This window comes from Piliocolobus tephrosceles, chromosome 19 (genome assembly GCF_002776525.5).
Source record: "Piliocolobus tephrosceles isolate RC106 chromosome 19, ASM277652v3, whole genome shotgun sequence".
Classification (NCBI taxonomy): Eukaryota; Metazoa; Chordata; class Mammalia; order Primates; family Cercopithecidae; genus Piliocolobus; species Piliocolobus tephrosceles.
The window spans coordinates 32,801,096-32,821,921 of NC_045452.1; the positions used below are offsets into that span (position 1 = coordinate 32,801,096).

Genomic DNA, 20,826 nt, shown 5'->3' on the forward strand with positions numbered 1-20,826 from the left:
GGGGTTTCACCGTGTTAGCCAGGATGGTCTCGATCTCCTGACCTCGTGATCCGCCCGTCTCGGCCTCCCAAAGTGCTGGGATTACAGGCTTGAGCCACCGCGCCCGGCCCCAAATGCAAATATCTTAACAAAATACTAGCAAATCGAATCCAGTAGCACATCAAAAACATAATACACCATAATCAAGTGGGATTTATCCCAGCGATGGAAGGATGGTTCAACATATGCAAATCAATAGACGTGATAATACATCACTTCAACAGAATGAAGAATAAAAACCACATGATTATCTCAACAGATGCAGAAAAGCATTTGATAAATTTCAACATCACTTAATGATAAAAACTCTCAACAAATTAGGCAAAGAAACAATAATGTACCTCAACACAATAAAGGCCAGATTTGATAAACCCACAGCTAGTATCATACTGAATGGAAAAAAAAATGAAGGTCTTTTCACTAAGAACTGGATCAAGGTGAGGATGCCCACTTTTTAACCACTGTTATTCAACATAGTACTGGAAGTTCTAGCCAGAGCAATTAGACAAGAGAGAGAAATATAATGCATCAAAATTGGAAAAGAGGAAGTTAAATCATCCATCTTTGTAAACAACATGATCTTATATCTAGAAGTGTCCAAAAGCTCCACCAAAAACTCTTAAAACTGATAAATGAATTCAGTAAAGTTGCATGATGGAAAATCAACATGCAAAAATCAATAGCATTTCCATGCACCAATAATGAACTAGCTGAAAAAGAAATTTTTAAGAATTCCATTCACAATAGCTACAAAAAATACCTACAAACAAATTTAAGAAGGAGGTGAAAGATCTCTGTAATGAAAACTACGAAACACTAATGAAAGAAATTGAAGCAAACACAAAAATAAATGGAAACGCTTCCCATTTTTATGGATTGGAAGATCAATATTGTTAGAATGACCATACTGCCTAAAGCAATCTACAGATTCAATGCAATCCCTATTAAAATACCAGTGACATTCTTCACAGAAATATAAAAACAATATTTGAACTTCATATGGAACTACAAAACACTCTACAGAGCTAAAGCGATACTGAGCAAAAAGAACAGAGCTGCAGGCACCACACTGACTTCAAACTATACTACAAATCTATAGAAACCAAAACAACATAATAATGGTCTGAGACACATAAATAAATGAAACAGAATACAGAACCCAGAAATAAAGCCACATATTATAGCCAACTGATTATCAACAAAGATGCCAAGAACACATATTGGGGAAAGGACACCCCCTTCAATAAATGATACTGGGAAAACTGGATATCCATATGCAGAAGAATGAAACTAGACCATTACCTCTCACTATATACAAAAATCAATTCAAATGGAGTAAAGATTTAAATGTAAGACCTGAAACTATAAAACTACTAGAAGAAAACAGGGGAAGTGCTTCAGGACACTGATCTAAGCAAAGTTTTTATGGCTAACACCTCAAAAGCACAGGCAACAAAAACAAAAATAGACAAGTAGGACTGTGTTACACTAAGAAGCTTCTGCACAGCAAAGGAAATAGTCAACAGATTGAAGAGACAATCTGTAGAATAAGAGTTATTTGCAAGTTTTTCATCTGACAAGGAACTAATATCCAGAATACACAAGGAACTCGGCAGCTAAATACATAAATGAAACAAAAACCAAATAACCTCATTTAAAAGTGGGCAAAAGATCTGAATGGACATTTCTTAAAAGACATACAAATGGCCACCAGGTGTATGACAAAAAAAATGCTTATCATCACTAATCATCAGTGAAATACAAATCCAAACCACAGTGGGATATCCTTATCCCAGTTAAAATGGCCTTTATCAAAAAGACAAAAAATAACAGATGCTGGCAAGGATGTCAAGAAAAGGAACCCCTTATACACAGTTATTAAGAATGAAAATTACCATTATAGTCAACAGTATGGAGGTTCCTCAAAAAAAAAAAAACTAAAAATGGAACTACCATATGATCCAGCAATCCCACTACTGGGTATTCATCCAAAGGAAAGGAAATCAATATGCAAAGGGACACTTCACCCCATGTATACTGCAGCACTATTCACAATAACAAAGATATAAAATCAACTTAAGAGTCCATCAATGGATGAATAGATAAAGAAAATTCGGTATGTATACATAAAGGAATACTATTTGGTCACAAACAAAAAGGAATCCCGTCCTTTGTAGCAACATGGATGAGCCTGGAGGACATTATGTTAAGTGAAAGAAGTCAGGCACAGAAAGACAGATGCCATAGGTTTTCAGTCATATGCGGAAGGTGAAAAAAACTGAGTTCATAAAAGTAGACAGTGGAATTGTGGTTACTAGAGGCTGGAAAGAATAGGGGTCAAGGGAGGTAGGGAGAGGTTGGTTAACACACAAAATTACTACATAAGGAATAAGTTCTACTGTTCTATAGCACTGTAGGGCAAATATGATTAATAATAACTTATTGTATATTTTCAAAAAACTGGAAAATAGGGTCTGAATGTCCACAACATTAATAAATAAATGTTTGAGGTGATGGATATACTCATTACTCTGATTTGATCATTACTCATTTGTATATACATATGGAAATATCTCTCTGTATTCCATAAACATAAATAATGATTATGTGTCAACTAAAATTTGTTTTAATGTTGTAGCAGTAGAGAATTTTCCGAAATCAAGGCAATGCAAAGACTCAGAGTCCCTCCTTCTCCATCCCACACACATTCCCACTCCCACCCCCACATGTATCCTACAACATACCTGACAACTGCACTGAGACCTTTCCCTCTAACTTGTGATGAGAAAATACATGTACAGAAGTTTTTACAGTCTCCTCACCTTTCCTTAAAAAGGTATTCTGTCAGTATCATTATGCTGTATCTAGTTTTCAGCTGGGAATCTGAGAAGGGGTTTTATTTGTTAAAGATAGTCCTGAGGCCACAGCACCTGCCAGAGCCTCTACCCACACCCACTGTGGTGTCCATTCTCACACTGCTATAAAGACATACCTGAGACTGCATAATTTATAAAAAGAGGTTTAATTGACTCACAGTTCCACATGGCTGGGGAGGCCTCAGGAAACTTACAGTCATGGCAGAAGAGGAAGGGGAAGCAAGGCACATGTTCACATGGCCAGAGCAGGAGGAAGAGAATGAAGCGGGAAGTGCCACACACTTTTAAATCACCAGATCCTGCGAAAACTCACTCATTGTCATGAGAACCGCAAGGGAGAAGTCTGCCCTCATGATCAAGTTGCCTCCCACCAGGCCCCTCCTCCACCACCCACAATCACAACTCGACATGAGATTTGGGTGGGGACACAGAGCCAAACCGTATCAGTTACCCAGAGGAGCTGATAAGTGACTTCCATGGAAACTCCACATTCTTCTTGCATAGAACTTCAAGCCAACTTTCAAGGCTGTTTCAACACCTTCCCATGGGTATCCCCGTCTCAGACATCTCCTGGCCACTTCTTTGTGATTTATCTCCTGGGCAGTCACAAAGTTCTTGGGGGCAGGTACTTCCACTTCCCCCAAGAACTGCCATCCTTTTTGCCACAAAGTACCGACATGACCTCCAAAACCATAGGATACCTGCCTTATACACTGTGTTCTGGGTCTGGGGAGAGCAGCAGCCTGAGAAGATGGGCTGTGCAAGACCAGAAGAGGGAAGTAGGGAGCAGAGTGCACCAGCTAGCCTTGAGGACAGTGGGGACAAGGATGCATAGTTACACGGGGAGGGTTTCAGAGGGGCTGGACAGACTCAGGGACATTTGAAGTAAATGGGTCACATGCTGGCCTTGGGAAGACAGAAATCTTTAGGAGTATGACTCTGCCCCTTGGTCTTTGTAGTCAGATGTCATCTACCAGAGTGTGTTCGAGCTGATCCACAAGGAGGACAGAGCCATGTTCCAGAGCCAGTTACGCTGGCCTCCAGACACAGCATCAGTCAGCAGAGAAGCAGATCCGGACACCAGCCGTAAGTCAGCATCTCAGAGGAAATGGGGGTGGAAATGAAATCAATCCTGTACCTCTATTTCAACCCTTGAAGTCCATGAGAAGGAAAGCAGACTAGGGAGCTGGACATTCTCAGCTGGAGGGTCTGTTTCAGAAAGCATAACAGAACACTGGCTCAGTTCCATGTCCTTGATGATGAGATGAACCAAGAATGAAGTAGTATGTGCTGACACAGGACTCTGCATCTTTTAGAATCTGTCATATCTCTGAACTCATCTGGTCCTCTGTTAACTGGAAAACATACATGTGGCATGAATTTCTGTTGTTTATACTACCAATAGGATGCAGGAAGGGATTTTTGACTGTCTTGTTTACTGATAATATCCTCAGTGCCTAGCAGAGTACCTGACACACAGTGACTCAGTAAATATTAGTTGCTTGAATGAATGAATGTGCAGATGAGGAGATTGAGGCTGCCCATATGGGTCCATCTGGCAGGACTCGCACTGGAGGAAATGCCCTGCATCCCCTAAATCGCGTTCAGGTGGCCCTGATGAGCACACAGGTGGGTGGCCATTATGCCCTATATGTTTGTTACGCCATTGGCTGGTGGGAAACCACAGACACTCACCAACAGGCAATATTGTTATTTACAGGTAAATGCCATTTTGTAAGCACAGACACAGGTCCCTTCTCCAGGGATTTAGAGTGCATTTTATGCACCCACACGGGACGGAAGGAAAGGCTCTTCGCTGTTTTGTTGCGAATGATGATCAGAAAAGAATACTCAAAACTGGAGGTTTGACCAAGAAAAATAATGAAGCCATGGGCCAATATCTGCACACTAATGATGTCCTTTTCATGGTAGGGAGTCTAAAATGTTAAACAAAAATGAACTTACAAGGGTCACTGTAAGTATAGTTGTGTGACTTCTGGAGACTTGGCTTTAATTCAGATCAACTTTGGCTAGTGTGAAAATTTTAATCCATCTTTCTCCAAAGCTGCTTCCTCTCTAGAAGTTCCACACAAGACTCTCTCAACCAGCCTAAGGTCAACTGGTGGTTACTTATCACAAAATATATCTTTACTTTCTTCCTCCTCACCCCCCATCAGATTTTCAGCTCCTTAAAGTCAGCATCTTTATCCTCAGCATTGAGCTTTGCACCTCTGTGTGATGACTCATTCTGTGTCCCACCCTGTCCACATTGACTGGTCAGGAGTCTGAGGGGAAAGAACAGAGGTCTGAAGTTCAGCCTGGGCTGTGGGAGTTGAGTGGGCACCTACTCCAACTCCTCTGTGTTAGAGTTCTAGAAACAAAGCATCGGAGCAGAGTGGGGATTTTTGCCACCCAAGTAGTCTAAGGCCAAGACACAACAGCAACAGTCCAGTATCCTCACCCCTCACTAGGTCCTACATTGTTACTGTGTCTAACTTAGTGGTTCCTTATGTTTATTCATTTCTTTCTCAAAGAAACTAGTAACTTTGTGTTCCAACTATATTTTCATACATAAATCTAAAATATTTGAGAAAACTTAACACACTGTTAGTAATAACTCAACAGGTTTTCTGTTGAATAAATTGAATAGCTGTGCCCTAACAGTTCTAGCATTTGTTCAGAAGATAGTGAGGTCAACAATACTCCAAATTATCTCACTTCATTCCTAGCACTTTGAAGTCAAGTATGAAATACTATCACTTTTATTTATGCCTTATTTTATATGTAAGGTATAAATATACTTTGAGGCAGCAAGCCCTAAGGTAAATTTACAATGTACCGTTATAATCCTTGATTTCACTTCCCTGGAATCTTTCATTCTTTTTTCCACCCCAAATATTAATTGGAATTTTCATCCCCATTTAAGAAGAGTTTCCTGGATTTTAAACCATAGTCTAAATACATTTGTGAATGTCACAATTTGCAGGATTTTGCACACATCCTGACGGCAGCAAGTTTGAATTACGTCCTTAACAGTGAATATTCTGAAATTTTACATAAAATTTCACATTTTTAATTCCTTTTATACCCTTATGCTGCCACAGTAGCAGAAACTACGCAGTAATCTACCTCCATGTCTATGTGTGCATGACAAGTCCTCGAAATACAAGTAAAACCTTCCTCACAGTGCTATAAACATGCCAGAAAACATCTAAAGACCACTCCATCCAACCCAAATTCAAGTTGATGTACACTTTTTGCACATGTGTATATGTTCCAACATTTACTGAGGGTCTACCATATGCCAGGCACTGTGCTAGGGGCCTTATTAAATCAGATTAAGAAGAAACAGTAGTAAAACTTACCAGACTCTGATTAAATTCTTCCCTTCATCCCTCCCATGAAAACATTTAGGATTGCTAATCTATTACAAGCTTGCTTTCATCTTATTCTTCCACAAAACTTGAGTCTAGATGAATTAAATTTTTATGTGACACAGGGAGAACCATCGGTGTACATATAATCAGACTTGTCACGTTGAGAATTCTAGCAAAACAATTTGGGTTTTGCATTCTTGACTTTTTTTTTTTTTTTTTTTTTTTTTGAGACGGAGTCTCACTCTGTGGCCCAGGCTGGAGTGCAGTGGCCGGATCTCAGCTCACTGCAAGCTCCGCCTCCCGGATTTACGCCATTCTCCTGCCTCAGCCTCCCGAGTAGCTGGGACTACAGGCGCCCGCCACCTCACCCGGCTAATTTTTTGTATTTTTTAGTAGAGACGGGGTTTCACCGTGTTAGCCAGGATGGTCTTGATCTCCCGACCTCGTGATCCGCCCGTCTCGGCCTCCCAAAGTGCTGGGATTACAGGCTTGAGCCACTAAGCCCGGCCTGCATCCTTGACTTTCTAATGAGGCATAAATGAGACTTTCATTTTTAACCCCAAGAATTTGACTGTCCTCTTATTACTCTCTGAGAGGACTTCTCTACAAATTCCTCGGATGGGAAAGAGAGGAGGCTGAATCAGCACTCCAAAAAAGATGAAAGTAGCATTCTCCACAAAAGTGTTTTTTTCCTGGAAAGAGAGACTATCCAGCCACTTTTCTGTGCCTAATGTTTTCTTTTCCTGCTGAAGTAGCAGTAACTGACATTCACTCTAGAAAATAAGAAGGAGAAAATTATCACTTCTACCACACTTGGTTCATTTTCCATTTAATGTTTACTGAGCACCTATTATGTGCCAGGCTATGTTCTAGGCACAGAGTAGAGAGAAAAATAAACCAAGTACCTACTCTGATGGATCTTAAATTTCAATGGGGTAAGGGGGCCAAAAATAAAGACATGAATAAATATGTAATGTTTCTGATGGGGTAGTGCCAAGAAGAAACTAAATTAAGGAAAGAGAAAAGTTACCGGATGGGCACACTATCATTTGAAGAGGTATGGATAGCCACAAAAATAAGTATGTGAGGTAATGCATATGTTAAATAGCTTCCTTTAGCCATTCTACAATGTATACATATATCAAAAGTTTTATACCACAAATATATACATATTTTACTTGTCAATTAAAAATAAAGAGGTATGGATAAATTGGGGGAGAGCAATGCAGGTGGAAGGACTGGCAAGGGCGCAAAGGCCCGAAGGCAGAAGTGCACTTAGCATAGCTATGGAATAGCAAGGAGTGCAGGGAGGTCACGAAGTGAAGGGAAGACTGGTAGGAGATTGCAGGGTTGAGGGTACATATTAGGTTAGCCTCTCAGGCCACTATGAAGACTCTCAGGTGGGAAGTAACTAGAGAATTCTAAGCAGATAAATGACATGATGGGACATATTTTATGTCGCTATGGCAGCTGAGTGAAGGACAGACTGTAGGGTGCAAGGGTGGATGCAGGGATACCAGTTAGAATGCAATGGCAAAGTTAAGACACGAAAAAAAAATGATAGTTACAGCCAAGTCTTATAGAGGTTATAATGTACCACGTACTATTCCAAGTGCTTTACGTATGTAAAGTTGTCTAATTCTCCTAGCAACCTTATTAAGTCAGATGAGAAAACTGAAGCCCACAGAGAGGTTAAATAACCTAACCACAGTCACAAAACAAGTGAGGCTCCAGTCTGGGTCCAGGTTCACCATAATGTTTTGCTCATCTCATGACAAGGAAACTGACCAGCACAGTAGAGGTGAAGGGGACGACAAGTGGTTGGCTCTATGCTATAACTCAACAGTGGAGCCAACAGGGTAACCAATGGATGGATATATATGTTACAGTGTATCATCCCATTTTTATCTTGGTCCTCATGACATGGCGAAGGAAGGCAAGCAGGAAGGACTACCAGCATCATGTGATGTGTGAGAAATCCAGTCTGAGTGGCTAATCAAAGTCATCCAGCCAAGTGAAGGTCACAGTTCACTTGGCCACAGGGCTTGTGACCCATTTTTTTGACCCACCAGCTGATTCCATAGCTATAGTATTTCACCTCTGTGACGATGGCTGCACTGGTGGAGTCTCCTCAGTGTGTGTCTCTGTCCTTCCAGCTCTGCCTGGAGAGAGTTCCCTCCCACTTAGTGGCACCCCTCCTGCCAGCGTTCAGCATCTGCCCTTGGAAGACCCTTCCTACCTGGAGAGAAGCTTTGTCTGTCGGTTCCGCTGCCTGCTGGACAATTCTTCTGGGTTTCTGGTAACCATATCGTCTTTACAGGGTCAGGACTCGCAAAACCAGTATGTAAGTCTGCTCAGGTGGAACACTGCCCAAGGGTTGGGCCTAGCCTCCTCCCCACCCCAGGAAGGGTCCTCAGGCCTTCGACTCACTAACATTTCAGAGGGTCAGCCTGTTGAAGATGCAGTTGTCTTTTGAAACTTCCTCTGCCTAGTTAAGACTTGGGATATGTTTACTTAGGATTCAGATACACCTGTTACCTCTGGTACAGCCCTACATGGGGAGTCCCTGGTGAACTCAGGATGTTAACATTCATCTTCTTCACCATCACCTGGAATTGTATATCCCCTCACAGCTTAACTAACACTATGCCCTGCAGCTTTGAGAAAAGGGCTGTATGGGGCAGGGCCCTGAGGGAGGGCTGAGGAGCCATGAAAAATGATGAGTGCCTGCTGGGCAGGCCAGAAGAATTAGATTCTAGGCCTGCAAACACCTGTGCTACGTTGGGCGTTCAAGGAGAGCTCTGCCTGCTTGGCTCCCAGCAGGATACTGGACTCCTCTGAATTCCATAACGGGGCAAGTTCTATACAGTTTTAGCTACTTAACATCCGCGTACCTTCTGTGCTCATTATGTTTGCGGTTTTCTTTTTCCAGGAATTGAATTTCCAGGGCCATCTCAAATTCCTCCCTGGGCAGAACACTAAGTCAGAAGATGGCACCTCCTTGTCTCCTCACCTTACCCTGTTTGCCACTGCAACACCTTGTCAGCCTCTCACCATCCTGGAGCTCCAAAACAAAACATTCATTTTCCAAACAAAACACAAATTGGATTTCACACCTATAGCATGTGATTCCAGGTATATCCCTCTGACTGAGAATCATGACTCTTAGGAGTAGTACTTCAAGACTAGTTATGACCCAAATCCTGGGCCTAGAACCAAAGCAAAGCACAAATAATTAGCCAGTCCTGTCCAAATAGATTCCGTGAAATGAGTCAGTAGAAAATATGCTGTGTTTATAGAGACAATGTACCAAATCTTCCATGTAAGATACGGCATTTGAGAGTGTGATAGGGAGAGTAAATCTTGGGAAAAGCTTATCTCCTTCTTGGAGATTCCCATTAACAGATCATAACACAGCCCCAAGAAGTCCCACTAGGAAGAAATCTAATTAGTTCGATTCATTTTTTTTTCAAACTTATTTAACAATGGAAGCCTTCTTGGGCGAACATCAACTAACATGCAACAATACCAGTGTTTCTTGGAACATAGTCTAGAAAACACTGGCTTAACATCAAGTAGTATGACTTGCAAAGTTTACCTTTTCTGCTAAGGTAATGGTCACCCGTTTGATGAAAGCTGTGGAACTTCTTAACAAAAATTCCAATTGTTCTCCCGCAAGCACAATTTTGTGTACAGTTTCAGGGATTCTCTTTACTCCAGGACAAGAACGCTTGCTCCACACCACAGGCAAATAAAAACAGGCTTAAAGCAGAATTCTGAAACGGCATGTGTGGCAGAAGTGTCTGAGAGGACACCACAATCTTTTCAGGGTGGCAGCCCCTTAAAGTTCTCGCCCCAGCCGTGCTGATGGGGGGAGGGGTGCCCTTCCCAGACCTGGGTTTCCAGAGGGGGCCCTAAGGTTCCTCCTTGGCTCGATGAGAACTGTGAATGAGACCTGGGAAGAGCTGCGCAAAGCGTGGGGTGGGGCAGTGACTCTTCATTCCTTCTGGCATTCCGCTTCCGGGCTGAAATAAAAGGATGTGCGATGTCTCCTCTACACAGAGGGAAGGTAATGCTGGGCTACACCGCCAGCGAGCTCTGCAGGAGGGGATCTGGCTACCAGTTCATCCACGCTGCAGACATGATGTACTGCGCAGAGAACCACGTGCGAAGTGAGTTCCAGAGGCGCCCTGCGGGCCTCGCACTGCCCCGTGGGAGGCGGGCTAGACCCCTGCAGCCTGCCGGGGGCTCCTCCCCACCTCCCGCGGGGCGGCTCCTGAGGGCTCCGAGCGGGGTGGTGGGCGGCGGCGTCAGACACGAGCCTCCTCTCTCTTCCTACAGTGATGAGGACGGGCGAGAGCGGCCTCACGGTGTTCCGGCTGCTCACCAAGCAGGGGCGCTGGCTGTGGGTGCAGTCCAACGCGCGCCTGGTGTTCCGCGGCGGCCGGCCGGAGTGCATCGTCGCCTGACAGCGGGCCCTCACGTAAGTGGCCAGGGCGCCCTGGCGGAAGCCACGGTCGCATGTCAGAGGCGCACCCTGCCGGAAGTGGAGTACCGCGGCGGTTCCGGTGAGAGCCGGCTTCCCAGTGAGCTTCCGCCGCCCGGTAGTACATGAAGATCCCTTGGCCTGGTCGCGGTCTTAAGTGAGGTTCTGATGTAAGGGTCGTTGCCAGGCGAGATGGAAGTGAAGCCCCACAGGCCACGCTGTTAGTCCGGGCCTTGTCCTGAGGGTCAGAAATGAGAGCTAGACGTAAGGCGGGCTGATGGCGGGCGGCGAGCACCGTGAGACCGCCACCCTAGAAGTCCCTCAGTAGCCTCCAGGCCTGAGCCGATGGCCCCGGGGCCCCTCTTGTCTAGTTGTTTGACATTGGAGGGAAGGCCGAACCCCTCATGAGCCTCGGTTACTCCTGTAGACCAGGGAGAGTGCACCCTCGGGGTGGTTTCCTGATGTGGAGCCAGCCGGATGGGTCACTTTTTCCAGGGTTGGCGTGCAGAGCCTTGGAGGCTGAGTTCCACTGGAGAAAGTGTCTGTGGCTTTCTTTTTTTTTTTTTTTTTTTTTTGGGACGGAGTCCCCATTCCTTCCAGATAGCAGCTTGAGCATGAGGAAAGGAATAACTAAAATCAGTGTAAATGTTAATTCTTAAGTCTCTTCCCAATTGCAAGGCTCTGAGAAGAGCTATTAATTCCACCTTTTGAGCCAAGATAGAAGCTGATAAGGCCTAAGATTCAATTACCTCGTGTTGACTGACAACTGCATGCCCACCTTTTCTGCTTCCGTGGTGCATAAAGCAACTTCCATCTGTAAACCATTCTAGCTCAGGATTATCTAGAGGTTCAGCCTTTAAATCTGGCCAGCTGGAATAAATTTGCTCCATAACTCGTATACAAGAATGATCTAGAGTGCCTGTGCGATCAGGCAGATAGGTAGCTGGATTCAAAATCTGGCATTCTTTAAGAGTTACAGCAGGAGTGTCTAGCAACAAAGCCTAATAGTTCACTAAGTATCCCCCTGTCATCCAGTGGTGTCCTTCAGCTTCTAGGATTCCTTGTACTTGATGTGGGGTTAAAACCTCCCCATGTTGTCTTAAAGCCAGTTTATTGGCTTCATCTACCAAAAGAGCAGCTGCTGCAACTGCCCTGGGGCATCCAGGCCATCCTGAAGCTTCCTGGTCTAATTGTAGAAAAATATGCCTTTTGTAGGGAGATATCTCCCAGCTTCTGGACAAGGATACCCAAAGCAGTTCCTTGTTTTTCAGCCACATAAAGGAAAAATGGCTTATCAAGATTAGGGATCTCCAGGGCTGGAGCTGATCCAAATTTCTCCTTGAAAGGATTAAAAGCTTGTTTACAATTGCTATCCCATTCAAAGGGATCTACATCTGCTCCTTTCAGGCCTTATATAACGGCTTGGCCATACGCTCAAATCCAGGCACCCATAAACAGCAGAATCCTGCCAGCCCTAGGAAAGCCTGCAGCTGCTTTCTGGTTTTGGGTTCTGGAATGCCCAGGATAGCTTCCCTTCATGCTGGGGCTATTGCCCAGGTGCCAGGGGTTGATATATATCCTAAGTATTTAACCTCTTGAGAGGAAACCTGGGCCTTACGCAGCAAGGTCCTATACCCATTAGCTCCCAGAAAATTTACCAACTTAATGGTGTTTTCTTCCGAGTCTCTTTTGGTTGTGCTAGCAACCAACAAATCATCCACATATTGGATAATAGTGACCTTATTCAATTGTAATAGCCTTAATTTCCTAGCCAATGCATTTCCAAACAGATGAAGGCTCTGCCTGAGAGCCTTCCCTGGGAAGAACCGTCCCAGTTAACTGAGAAACCAAATGACTCAATTAACTTGGGATCTGTCTGTTCAAACGCAAAGGTGAATTATGAGTCAGGGTGTAATGGAATGCCAAAAAAATGGCATCTTTAAGATCTAAGATTGTAAATCAATCAGCATCCCCAGGGACCTGGGCTAACAGCACATAGGGATTGGGCACTATAGGATATATGGGAACGACAGCCTCACTGAAAGCCTGAAGCTATTGAACAAATCTATAGTTGCTGTTTGGCTTTTCAACTGGCAAGACTAGAGTATTACGAGCAGACTCACAGGGCCTTAACAACCAGAATTGCAAAAACTTGGCTATTGGCCGGGCACGGTGGCTCAAGCCTGTAATCCCAGCACTTTGGGAGGCCGAGACGGGCGGATCACGAGGTCAGGAGATCGAGACCATCCTGGCTAACCCGGTGAAACCCCGTCTCTACTAAAAATACAAAAACTAGCTGGGCGAGGTGGCGGGCGCCTGTAGTCTCAGCTACTCGGGAGGCTGAGGCAGGAGAATGGCGTAAACCCGGGAGGTGGAGCTTGCAGTGAGCTGAGATCCGGCCACTGCACTCCAGTCCGGGCGACAGAGCAAGACTCTGCCTCAAAAAAAAAAAAACTTGGCTATTAATGGTCCAATCCCTCTTTGTGCCTCGAGCTTTAAAGGCCATTGTCTCTTCCAGGGGTACAGGACACCAGGCTTAAGTTGGATGCAAACCAGGGGACTGTTTAATGCTTTGCCTGGAACCTCCGTGTCCCATACTATAGGATTTACTTGGGGGATTACTTCAATAGGTAAGCTAGATAAGTCACCTATTAACTTTCCTCCCTTATCACAGAAAAGGAGAAGGAGCAATCTTTCATCTGCCTTGTTGTTTCCAAAAGGTACCACTGTTTGCTGCTGATCAACAAATCCCTTCCCAATAAAGGGGTGGAACAGTCAGGCATTTTAAGAAAGGCAACTGAGAAAACCAAAGTCCCTGATGGGCAGCTTACAGGATAGGTAAAGTGGCATCGGTGAGCTTGTCCATGTAACCCCATGACCATACACTTTTGGGGTGACAGAAACTCATTATAATGGGTCAAAACAGAGTAAGCAGCTCCCATATCCAGAAGGAAGTTAATATTCTTACCTTCACTTCAAGGGTTACCTGAGGCTCCTCTGAAGATGTGGCTAGTTGTCCAACAGGAGGTGTGTAAGAACATCTTGGGCCCCAGCACTCTTGGGCTTGCTTGGCTATTTTGGCCATCACTGGTTTGGGTGCCAATGGCTCCCTTCGGAATGGTGGGCATTCCCTTTTCCAATGGCCAGTTTTCTTACAGTGTACACACTGATGAATATCCAAGACATGGTAACTCAGATGCCCAGTTCTGGGCTTTCCACCTTTTTGCTTCACTAGTTCAGCCAAGAGCTGCACCTTGTGGGAGGTTCTTTTTGCTCTTTCTGCTTCCCCTGTTCTGTCCCTGTTACTAAAAACGAAAAATGCCATATTCAAAAGCTGATTTATAGGTGTCTGGGGACCCATAGCTGTGCTTTGTAGTTTCTTACAGTTATCAGGGGCAGACTGGGTTACAAAATGTACTCCCCAAAGGGTCTGTCCTTCCCTTGAATCAGGATCTGTGTTAATATATTTCCTAGTAGCCCCAACTAAACACTGTTGGAACAAAGCTGGATTCTTATCTTTACCCTGAGGAACTTCCTTAACCTTTTCGTAGTTAACAGGCTTTGTCATACACTTCTTCATCCCTTCCAACAAACAAGCGACCATATGATATCTCCTCCCTAAGTCCTCACTCATCAGCATGGATCCTAGCCGTCCCAGGATGCGTTGTTTCTCTTTCACTGTACAACACAGAGACAACAGAACATGCAGATCCTTCCAAGTTAAACTATAGGTCAGAGTTAATTTCTCAAACTCGTCTATGAGTTTTCCTGGGTCTTCAGAGAAATGACCAAACTTCTCTTTACATAGAATCAAATCAGACATAGAAAAGGGGATATGTACTCTTTTTTGGTTTTTGTTTTTTGGTTTTCTGTTTTTCGTTTGTTTGAGACAGAGTCTCCCTCTGTCGCCCAGACTGGAGTGCAATGGCGCAACCTCGGCTCACTGCAAGCTCCACCTCCCAGGTTTACACCATTCTCCTGCCTCAGCCTGCCCAGCAGCTGGGACTACAGGCACATGCCGCCACGCCCAGCTAATTTTTTGTATTTTTAGTATAGACGGGGTTTCACTGTGTTAGCCAGGATGGTCTCAATCTCCTGACCTTGTGATTCACCTGCCTTGGCCTCCCAAAGTGCTGGGATTACAGGTGCGAGCCTCTGCACCCAGTCGGGGATATGTACTCTCACAGTGCCTTCTTCCCCATTTGCCACCTCTCTTAAGTGGACAAAGATTTCCCTTTGGAGGTTAATAAGAGGCTCCACTATGAGTAGTCCTCAAAAGGCTAGGTTCCTCAGGGAGTGGTGGGTATAGAGTGGGACTAGGTGGGTAAGGAGGTGGGGACAAAGAGGTCTCAATAGAACTTCCAGGTCAACTAGAGGGAGAAAGGGTCGACACACCTGAACCTTCAGAGATGACAGAAGGAGGTTCTGCTCCATTCAGAAATGCTTACTGAACTCTGGGGGCTTGCATCAAGGGATCATCTAATATCTAGTATGTCTAGTTCATTTTCTTCATTTCCTCTCATTAAACATGCACATGCCTGTTGCAGGGTTTTATCCCGACCGAACAGCAAAAATATTTGAACATATGGTATTTTATCTCATTTTCATCTCTCTTAGAAAACAAATCAAGTGGAAGTATAGTATTAAAGGCCATAGTTCCAGTGGGAGGCCATTTCTCTTATTTTTCCAGCTAATACTGAGGCCAAAAAGTATTACATAGAAACATCAGTGTTCTCTTCTTAAGCCCATTTAGTTCAAACAGTTCCAGTGTTCAAGAATACATCCTAGCAGTGAGTCCTTTGAGATCAATGTCATGGTTCCTGAGAAGGAGGCAGGTGATGTTGAAAGAAAAGTTCCAAACCTACGAGACTGTATTGTTACTGGCCGAGTTCCACTAAAAAGTATAAGAGAGGTTTTTAAGGCCAGCTGCATTAATGAGGGGATCCCTGCTGAAAATCAAATTCTCTTATTCACACTATCCAAATAACATAAATGAGCTGAGCCATGAATCTTAGATTAACCACAACATGGATCTGACAAAATAAATGTTGAATAAGGCAAAGGAAATGAAGAGAACTTAGATGGGGATGACCAGAGCAAGCAGCCTCTGGCCAGTAGTGCCAGCGTGGGCTGGACAAGCAAAGACAATTTGCCCGGATCCAAGAAAGGAAAGAAGATTTTTAGTGTGCAAATGGAACAAAACAGCAAGGAGAAAAGTCCCCTGATTTCCAACAAAACACAACCACACCTATCTAATCGTATTGCTCATAGCTGTTAAATACCAAATCTCAATCAGCAATTTTAGGGGTGAAGCCTAAGCAGCTAGAGTCTTAAAATAACCCAAAGAAAACCAAATCCTGCAGTGCCTTTTGTTCCCCCAGTGTTTCACAAGCAAACAGGCAGAAATCAGGAGGTACACAGGAGAAGAGAAAGGTTAAAACCCCTAAAACCAGTTAAATGAAGACTTCTGAAAATGATGGTGAAACAGAGATACCAACCAAGAAATTGATTCATGCAGCAAAGAGGAAAAGGTAGATTAATACTAAGAGCATAACAGTTAACATCCTGTGATACCAAACCCCTAAATCTTAGGAAGGACTCAAACCTCCTAAGTTGGCCTCAAATGCCGGTTCAGTAAAGCATATTTACCTTTTTTAAAGAGGGGCCTTTAACCCTCTCTGTCTTAGGAGAGACTCTAACTCCCCTAATTGAGCCTCTAACCCAATCCCATCCTCTAACCAAGTGAATGCACCCCACTTACCCAAAGTTGGCCAGTTGGTGTTGCAAGCAGATGACTTTCCTTTGGGTGGAGGGTCTCTTCAGTAGAATCCCCATGGGGTTTGCCAGGAAAGGGTTCCCAATCCAGACTCCAAGAGAGGATTCTTGAATCTCGCACAAGAAAGAATTCAGTGAGAGTTCACAGTGCAAAACGAAAGCAAATTTATTAAGAAAGTGGAGTGGTGAAAGAAAAGCTGCTGTATAGAAAGAGTAGGGCATTCCTGAAAGTAAGAGGAGGCACATGCCCACCCTAGGTACAATATTTGTTTACATATAGGATAACAAAACGCGGGGATGTGCTCTACTATTAATACAAGGGTTTGTGATAAAGGATTGATTTTTTAATTACTATATTTTGCAAGAATCAATACTATTATCTTTAAAGCAAATTTAGGAACGTCTTTGTTCTCAAGATATTGGGATATTGGGACATTCCTGAGTCTGGGTCTGTTTAGTAAACATTATGAATCTGTTCCCTTAACCGTAAACATCTAGAGGCTAGGAATGCCTAACCTCCTGGAAATGCAGCCCAGCTAGTCCAAGCCTCATTTTTCCTCGCCCTCACTCATGATAGAGTCACTCTGGTTCGAATGCTTCTGACATCCGGAATGGGAAACTTCATTCTCTGGGTTCACTGATTCTCTTCCTCCTGTACTGCAGGCTCGGCTGCTCACTGCTTGCAGAGCCAACGACAAGGACCAAGTGCAGTCAAAGGAAAGTGACTTTATTTTCCAAAGCTAGCAGTGGGGAAGCAACTGGTGTATGCCTCTAGAAACCACTTCAAAAGTCTGGGCTGAGGGAAGCGGTTTTAAAAAGGGAACCTTGATATGGGAGGCATGCAGGAGTTGTGCAGGATTCAGTGGATGTGTGTCTCGCCCCAGTGCCTGTCTTGAGTTATGGTCTACCTGGAGCTTCAGGCTGATGCCATCTTGACAGTGACTGGGCAGTAGTTTATTCATCTTGAGAGAGTCTGTAAGAAGGAGAGAATTCAACATCTGGGTGTTTGTGCTTGTTTCTTTTTAAATTAGCCTCTGGTACTTCTTAACAAACATAGATAAGTGTGCATGGTGTGAGTTTAACAAGCATTCAGTTAGATAAATATGCACAAGGCAAGGGAGTGTAAGGTGGGAAAGAGAAGGGAGTGGAGTTTTAAAGTGCATTTCACGGCCATATTTTAAGACTAAGGAAAAGGCTTCTGTAATTTGCTTCAAGGTTATACCTTGAAACTGGGGGGAACAAAAGGAGAAAAAGGAGAAAGAAGAAAAATATTTTTAATGTATTTTGAAGCTCTATTACTCAGTTACACTAATATGCCAAATTCTTAGGCCTGTACCAAAATGGCTACAAGTATTGAGGCCCTGAATACTAACTGCAAAGAATTCAAGACTCCATTTGCCCAGAATTCAAACTCTTAATCTAGAATCTTCCATCAACCATATTCAGCAGAAGTTGCTGTCTTCCATTGCATGTTGCAGAAATGAAATGTGAATGAAAATAAAAACTTGGGATCCCAATTCACTCTGCCAAAGGAAAAATTAAGCTGAAAGCTGAGTCATGCAAGAAGCTGCATTTCCTTTTGTTCCTGAGTAGACAGTTACAGATAAAAAGTTAAATATCTCCACAAGTAGCTACTCTAAGTTCACCTTATCTTACTGAGTGGGAGACGAATATATATTGACTATTCCCCTACTTGCTCCCTTTCTCTTGCAACATGTGGATTCAGTAATATGACCATACCCTCCCTCTTTCCCCTCCAGCCTGCTTTTCCCCTTTAAATACTGACACCCTCAAAATCATCTTTGGAGAAGAGACTTGTCTCCTAGGTGCATGTCCTTAACCTTGGCACAATAAACTTCTAAATTGATTGAGAGATCTCATATACTCTTTGGTTTACACTAAAAATGTGCCTTCTCAGAAATGGCATTCCTTCAACCTACCCTCCTCACTTCTGCTATAATTCTGTGCCTTGTGGTCTTTTAAGAGGAAAGGAATCAAAGCTGTCACTCTGTAGACTCATCTCAGGGCAGGGCAGGCTAATAACAGCTCCCATGACACTTTCTGGGTGATGCAGAGTGTCTGTCATTAACTTCAAGAAGACCAAGATTCCATGTTGAAGTCTTGTCAATCTACAACATACTTTGTAAACTATAATGTGCATACTAACAGAAAGCGTTTCATTATTGTTATTTATTTTTACATTGCCAGGATATCAGACCAGACAATTTTATCTTCCAACTAGTGAACCAGCATGGCCCAGCCCCCATATGGATCTGTGGCATGTCTTTATAAAATGGATGGTCAAAATGGGAAATGTAGGGGATGATGAATGTCTTCATTCATTTTCTGTTTCTTTTAACAGAATTCCTGAAACTCGGTAATTTATAAAGAGAAGGAGTTTATTTCTTACAGTTTATGGAGGCTGAGAAGTCCAAGGTCCAGGGGCCGCATCTGATGACAGCCTTCTTGCTGGTAGGGACTCTATAGAGTTCCAGAGCGGCCACCAAGCCCCCCCACCATGATAACCTATCAGTTCACTAATCCATTAGTAGATTAATCCATTCATAAGGACAGAGCTCTCATGATCCAATCCCCTCCTAAAGGCCCCACCTCTCAAGACTGCCACACTGGGGATTGTTTCAACATGAGCTTTGGAGGGGAAAAATATTCAAACTGTATAAACAAATGAGCCAAGAGAAGCTAGTTGGACCATTCCCATTAGTGCCACATTATGAACAGTGATCAGAGATCCAGTAATGGGAAAATATGCCATAGGTAACAAACTTTCCTGCCTTTGGAGCCTGAAACCTTGCTGAGAAATATTTAGATCATGGGAAAAATCACAGAACTGTGTCAAACAACTTGGATTCTGAGCTTGATTCCACTCTGGTCTCAGAAAACCACCTTATAAATGTGCCTCACTTTCCTGCCATGCAAAACTGAGAGGACTTTAGTGTGCATTTTCTATGGCTCTTATCAGCTCTACTATTCTTTGGATTTACTAAGAAGTTCATAAATCAATAGTTTTGTTAAATAGTGTTTATTTCATCAAGTGCAAAAATAATACATACTCATTGTAGAAAATTTAGAAAATGAAAACACTGCAACAGTGAAACAGCTATTATGCTACTAGTCAGAGAAAAAACTGTTGTCAGTATATTAATACATTTACTTCAAGTAAGTTTTGACACATTTAAAAATTATATTTGGAATTATACAGTATGTTTCATATCCTACTTTTTCCACATGAGAATAAATTGAAAGCAATTTTCATATCAAAATTATCCATAAATACCTTTATTGTTGTTTCATATGCTCCCATATGGATACATGATGGCCTTTCATTAAATATTGAAATTTAGGGTTGGGTTTTTTAAATTACTATGAAGATATTGTGATAAATGGAAATTTTATATGTAAATAGCTGGCTGCTATTCCAGTTTCCTTAGAATCTCAAGAGTGGAACTTTTAGGTCGAAGGATTTAAGCATTTCAAAATTCTTTGATACTATTGTCAAATTGTTCTCCAGAGAGCCTACACCAAATTATTCTCTGGCCAGGCTTAATGCAATACAGGTTTAGCACAGAGTCATCCTAGCATCAGATAGACAGAGTGATGAAGAGGCAGGTTGTCAAGAAACAGATCTAGGTGGAGGTATGAAGACCGAATTGTTAAATTAAAGAAGTATCTTAAAACCATGAGGACAAGACAAAGTTGTAAGTAAGGTTGGGACAACAGTTTAGCCATTTACAGGGAGTTGGGGGAGGAAAGTTAAATTCCTACCTCATACCTTTTACCACAAAAATGTATCCAGATATGGTACTCTTTTTGTTAAACTCTTCTGGAACAGTTCCACTACTGGTAATGTTGAAGTTGCTCTTTTTGCATCAACCCTCTCATAAGTAATAGCCATAACAACTATAGCTGAAATGGCTGGCCAAAATATTGTTTTAAAACGAGGCACTCAGGCCGGGCGTGGTGGCTCAAGCCTGTAATCCCCGCACTTTGGGAGGCCGAGACAGGCGGATCACGAGGTCAGGAGATCGAGACCATCCTGGCGAACACGGTGAAACCCCATCTCTACTAAAAAATACAAAAATCTAGCCGGGCGAGGTGGCGGGCGCCTGTAGTCCCAGCTACATAGGAGGCTGAGGCAGGAGAATGGCGGGAACCCGGGAGGCGGAGCTTGCAGTGAGCTGTCACTCCAGCCCCGGCGACTGACCGAGACTCCGTCTCAAAAAAAAAAAAAAAAAAAAAACGAGGCACTGGAGAG

General features: G+C 43.3%; 2 protein-coding genes across 2 annotated transcripts in view; one reads left to right on the forward strand and one right to left on the reverse strand.

Moving 5' to 3' along the window:
• The window catches only part of LOC111527932, a 61,724-nt gene that overhangs the window by 30,552 nt on the left and 10,346 nt on the right, over window positions 1–20,826 (forward strand). The window contains 5 exon segments of the mRNA XM_023194501.3: window positions 3,875–4,001; window positions 8,461–8,591; window positions 9,225–9,427; window positions 10,355–10,464; window positions 10,634–10,775. Coding sequence (XP_023050269.2) covers window positions 3,875–4,001; window positions 8,461–8,591; window positions 9,225–9,427; window positions 10,355–10,464; window positions 10,634–10,775 — 713 coding nt within the window.
• Window positions 13,242–17,709, reverse strand: LOC116418535. Its single transcript, XM_031934628.1, has 2 exons — window positions 16,540–17,709; window positions 13,242–14,083 (listed from the first exon to the last, which is right to left on the reverse strand). Exons 1-2 carry the CDS (start codon window positions 16,797–16,799, stop codon window positions 13,696–13,698), a joined length of 648 nt encoding a protein of 215 aa, XP_031790488.1. The 5' UTR covers window positions 16,800–17,709; the 3' UTR covers window positions 13,242–13,695.

Excerpts from the sequence above, each read along its gene's own strand:
- LOC116418535 (XM_031934628.1), bottom strand. The coding sequence starts at position 16,799 with ATGTGCCTCCTCTTACTTTCAGGAATGCCCTACTCTTTCTATACAGCA. Across the intron at positions 14,084-16,539 it reads CACCAACTGGCCAACTTTGG|TAACAGGGACAGAACAGGGG; the intron begins GTAAGTGGGGTG and ends TTTCGTTTTTAG.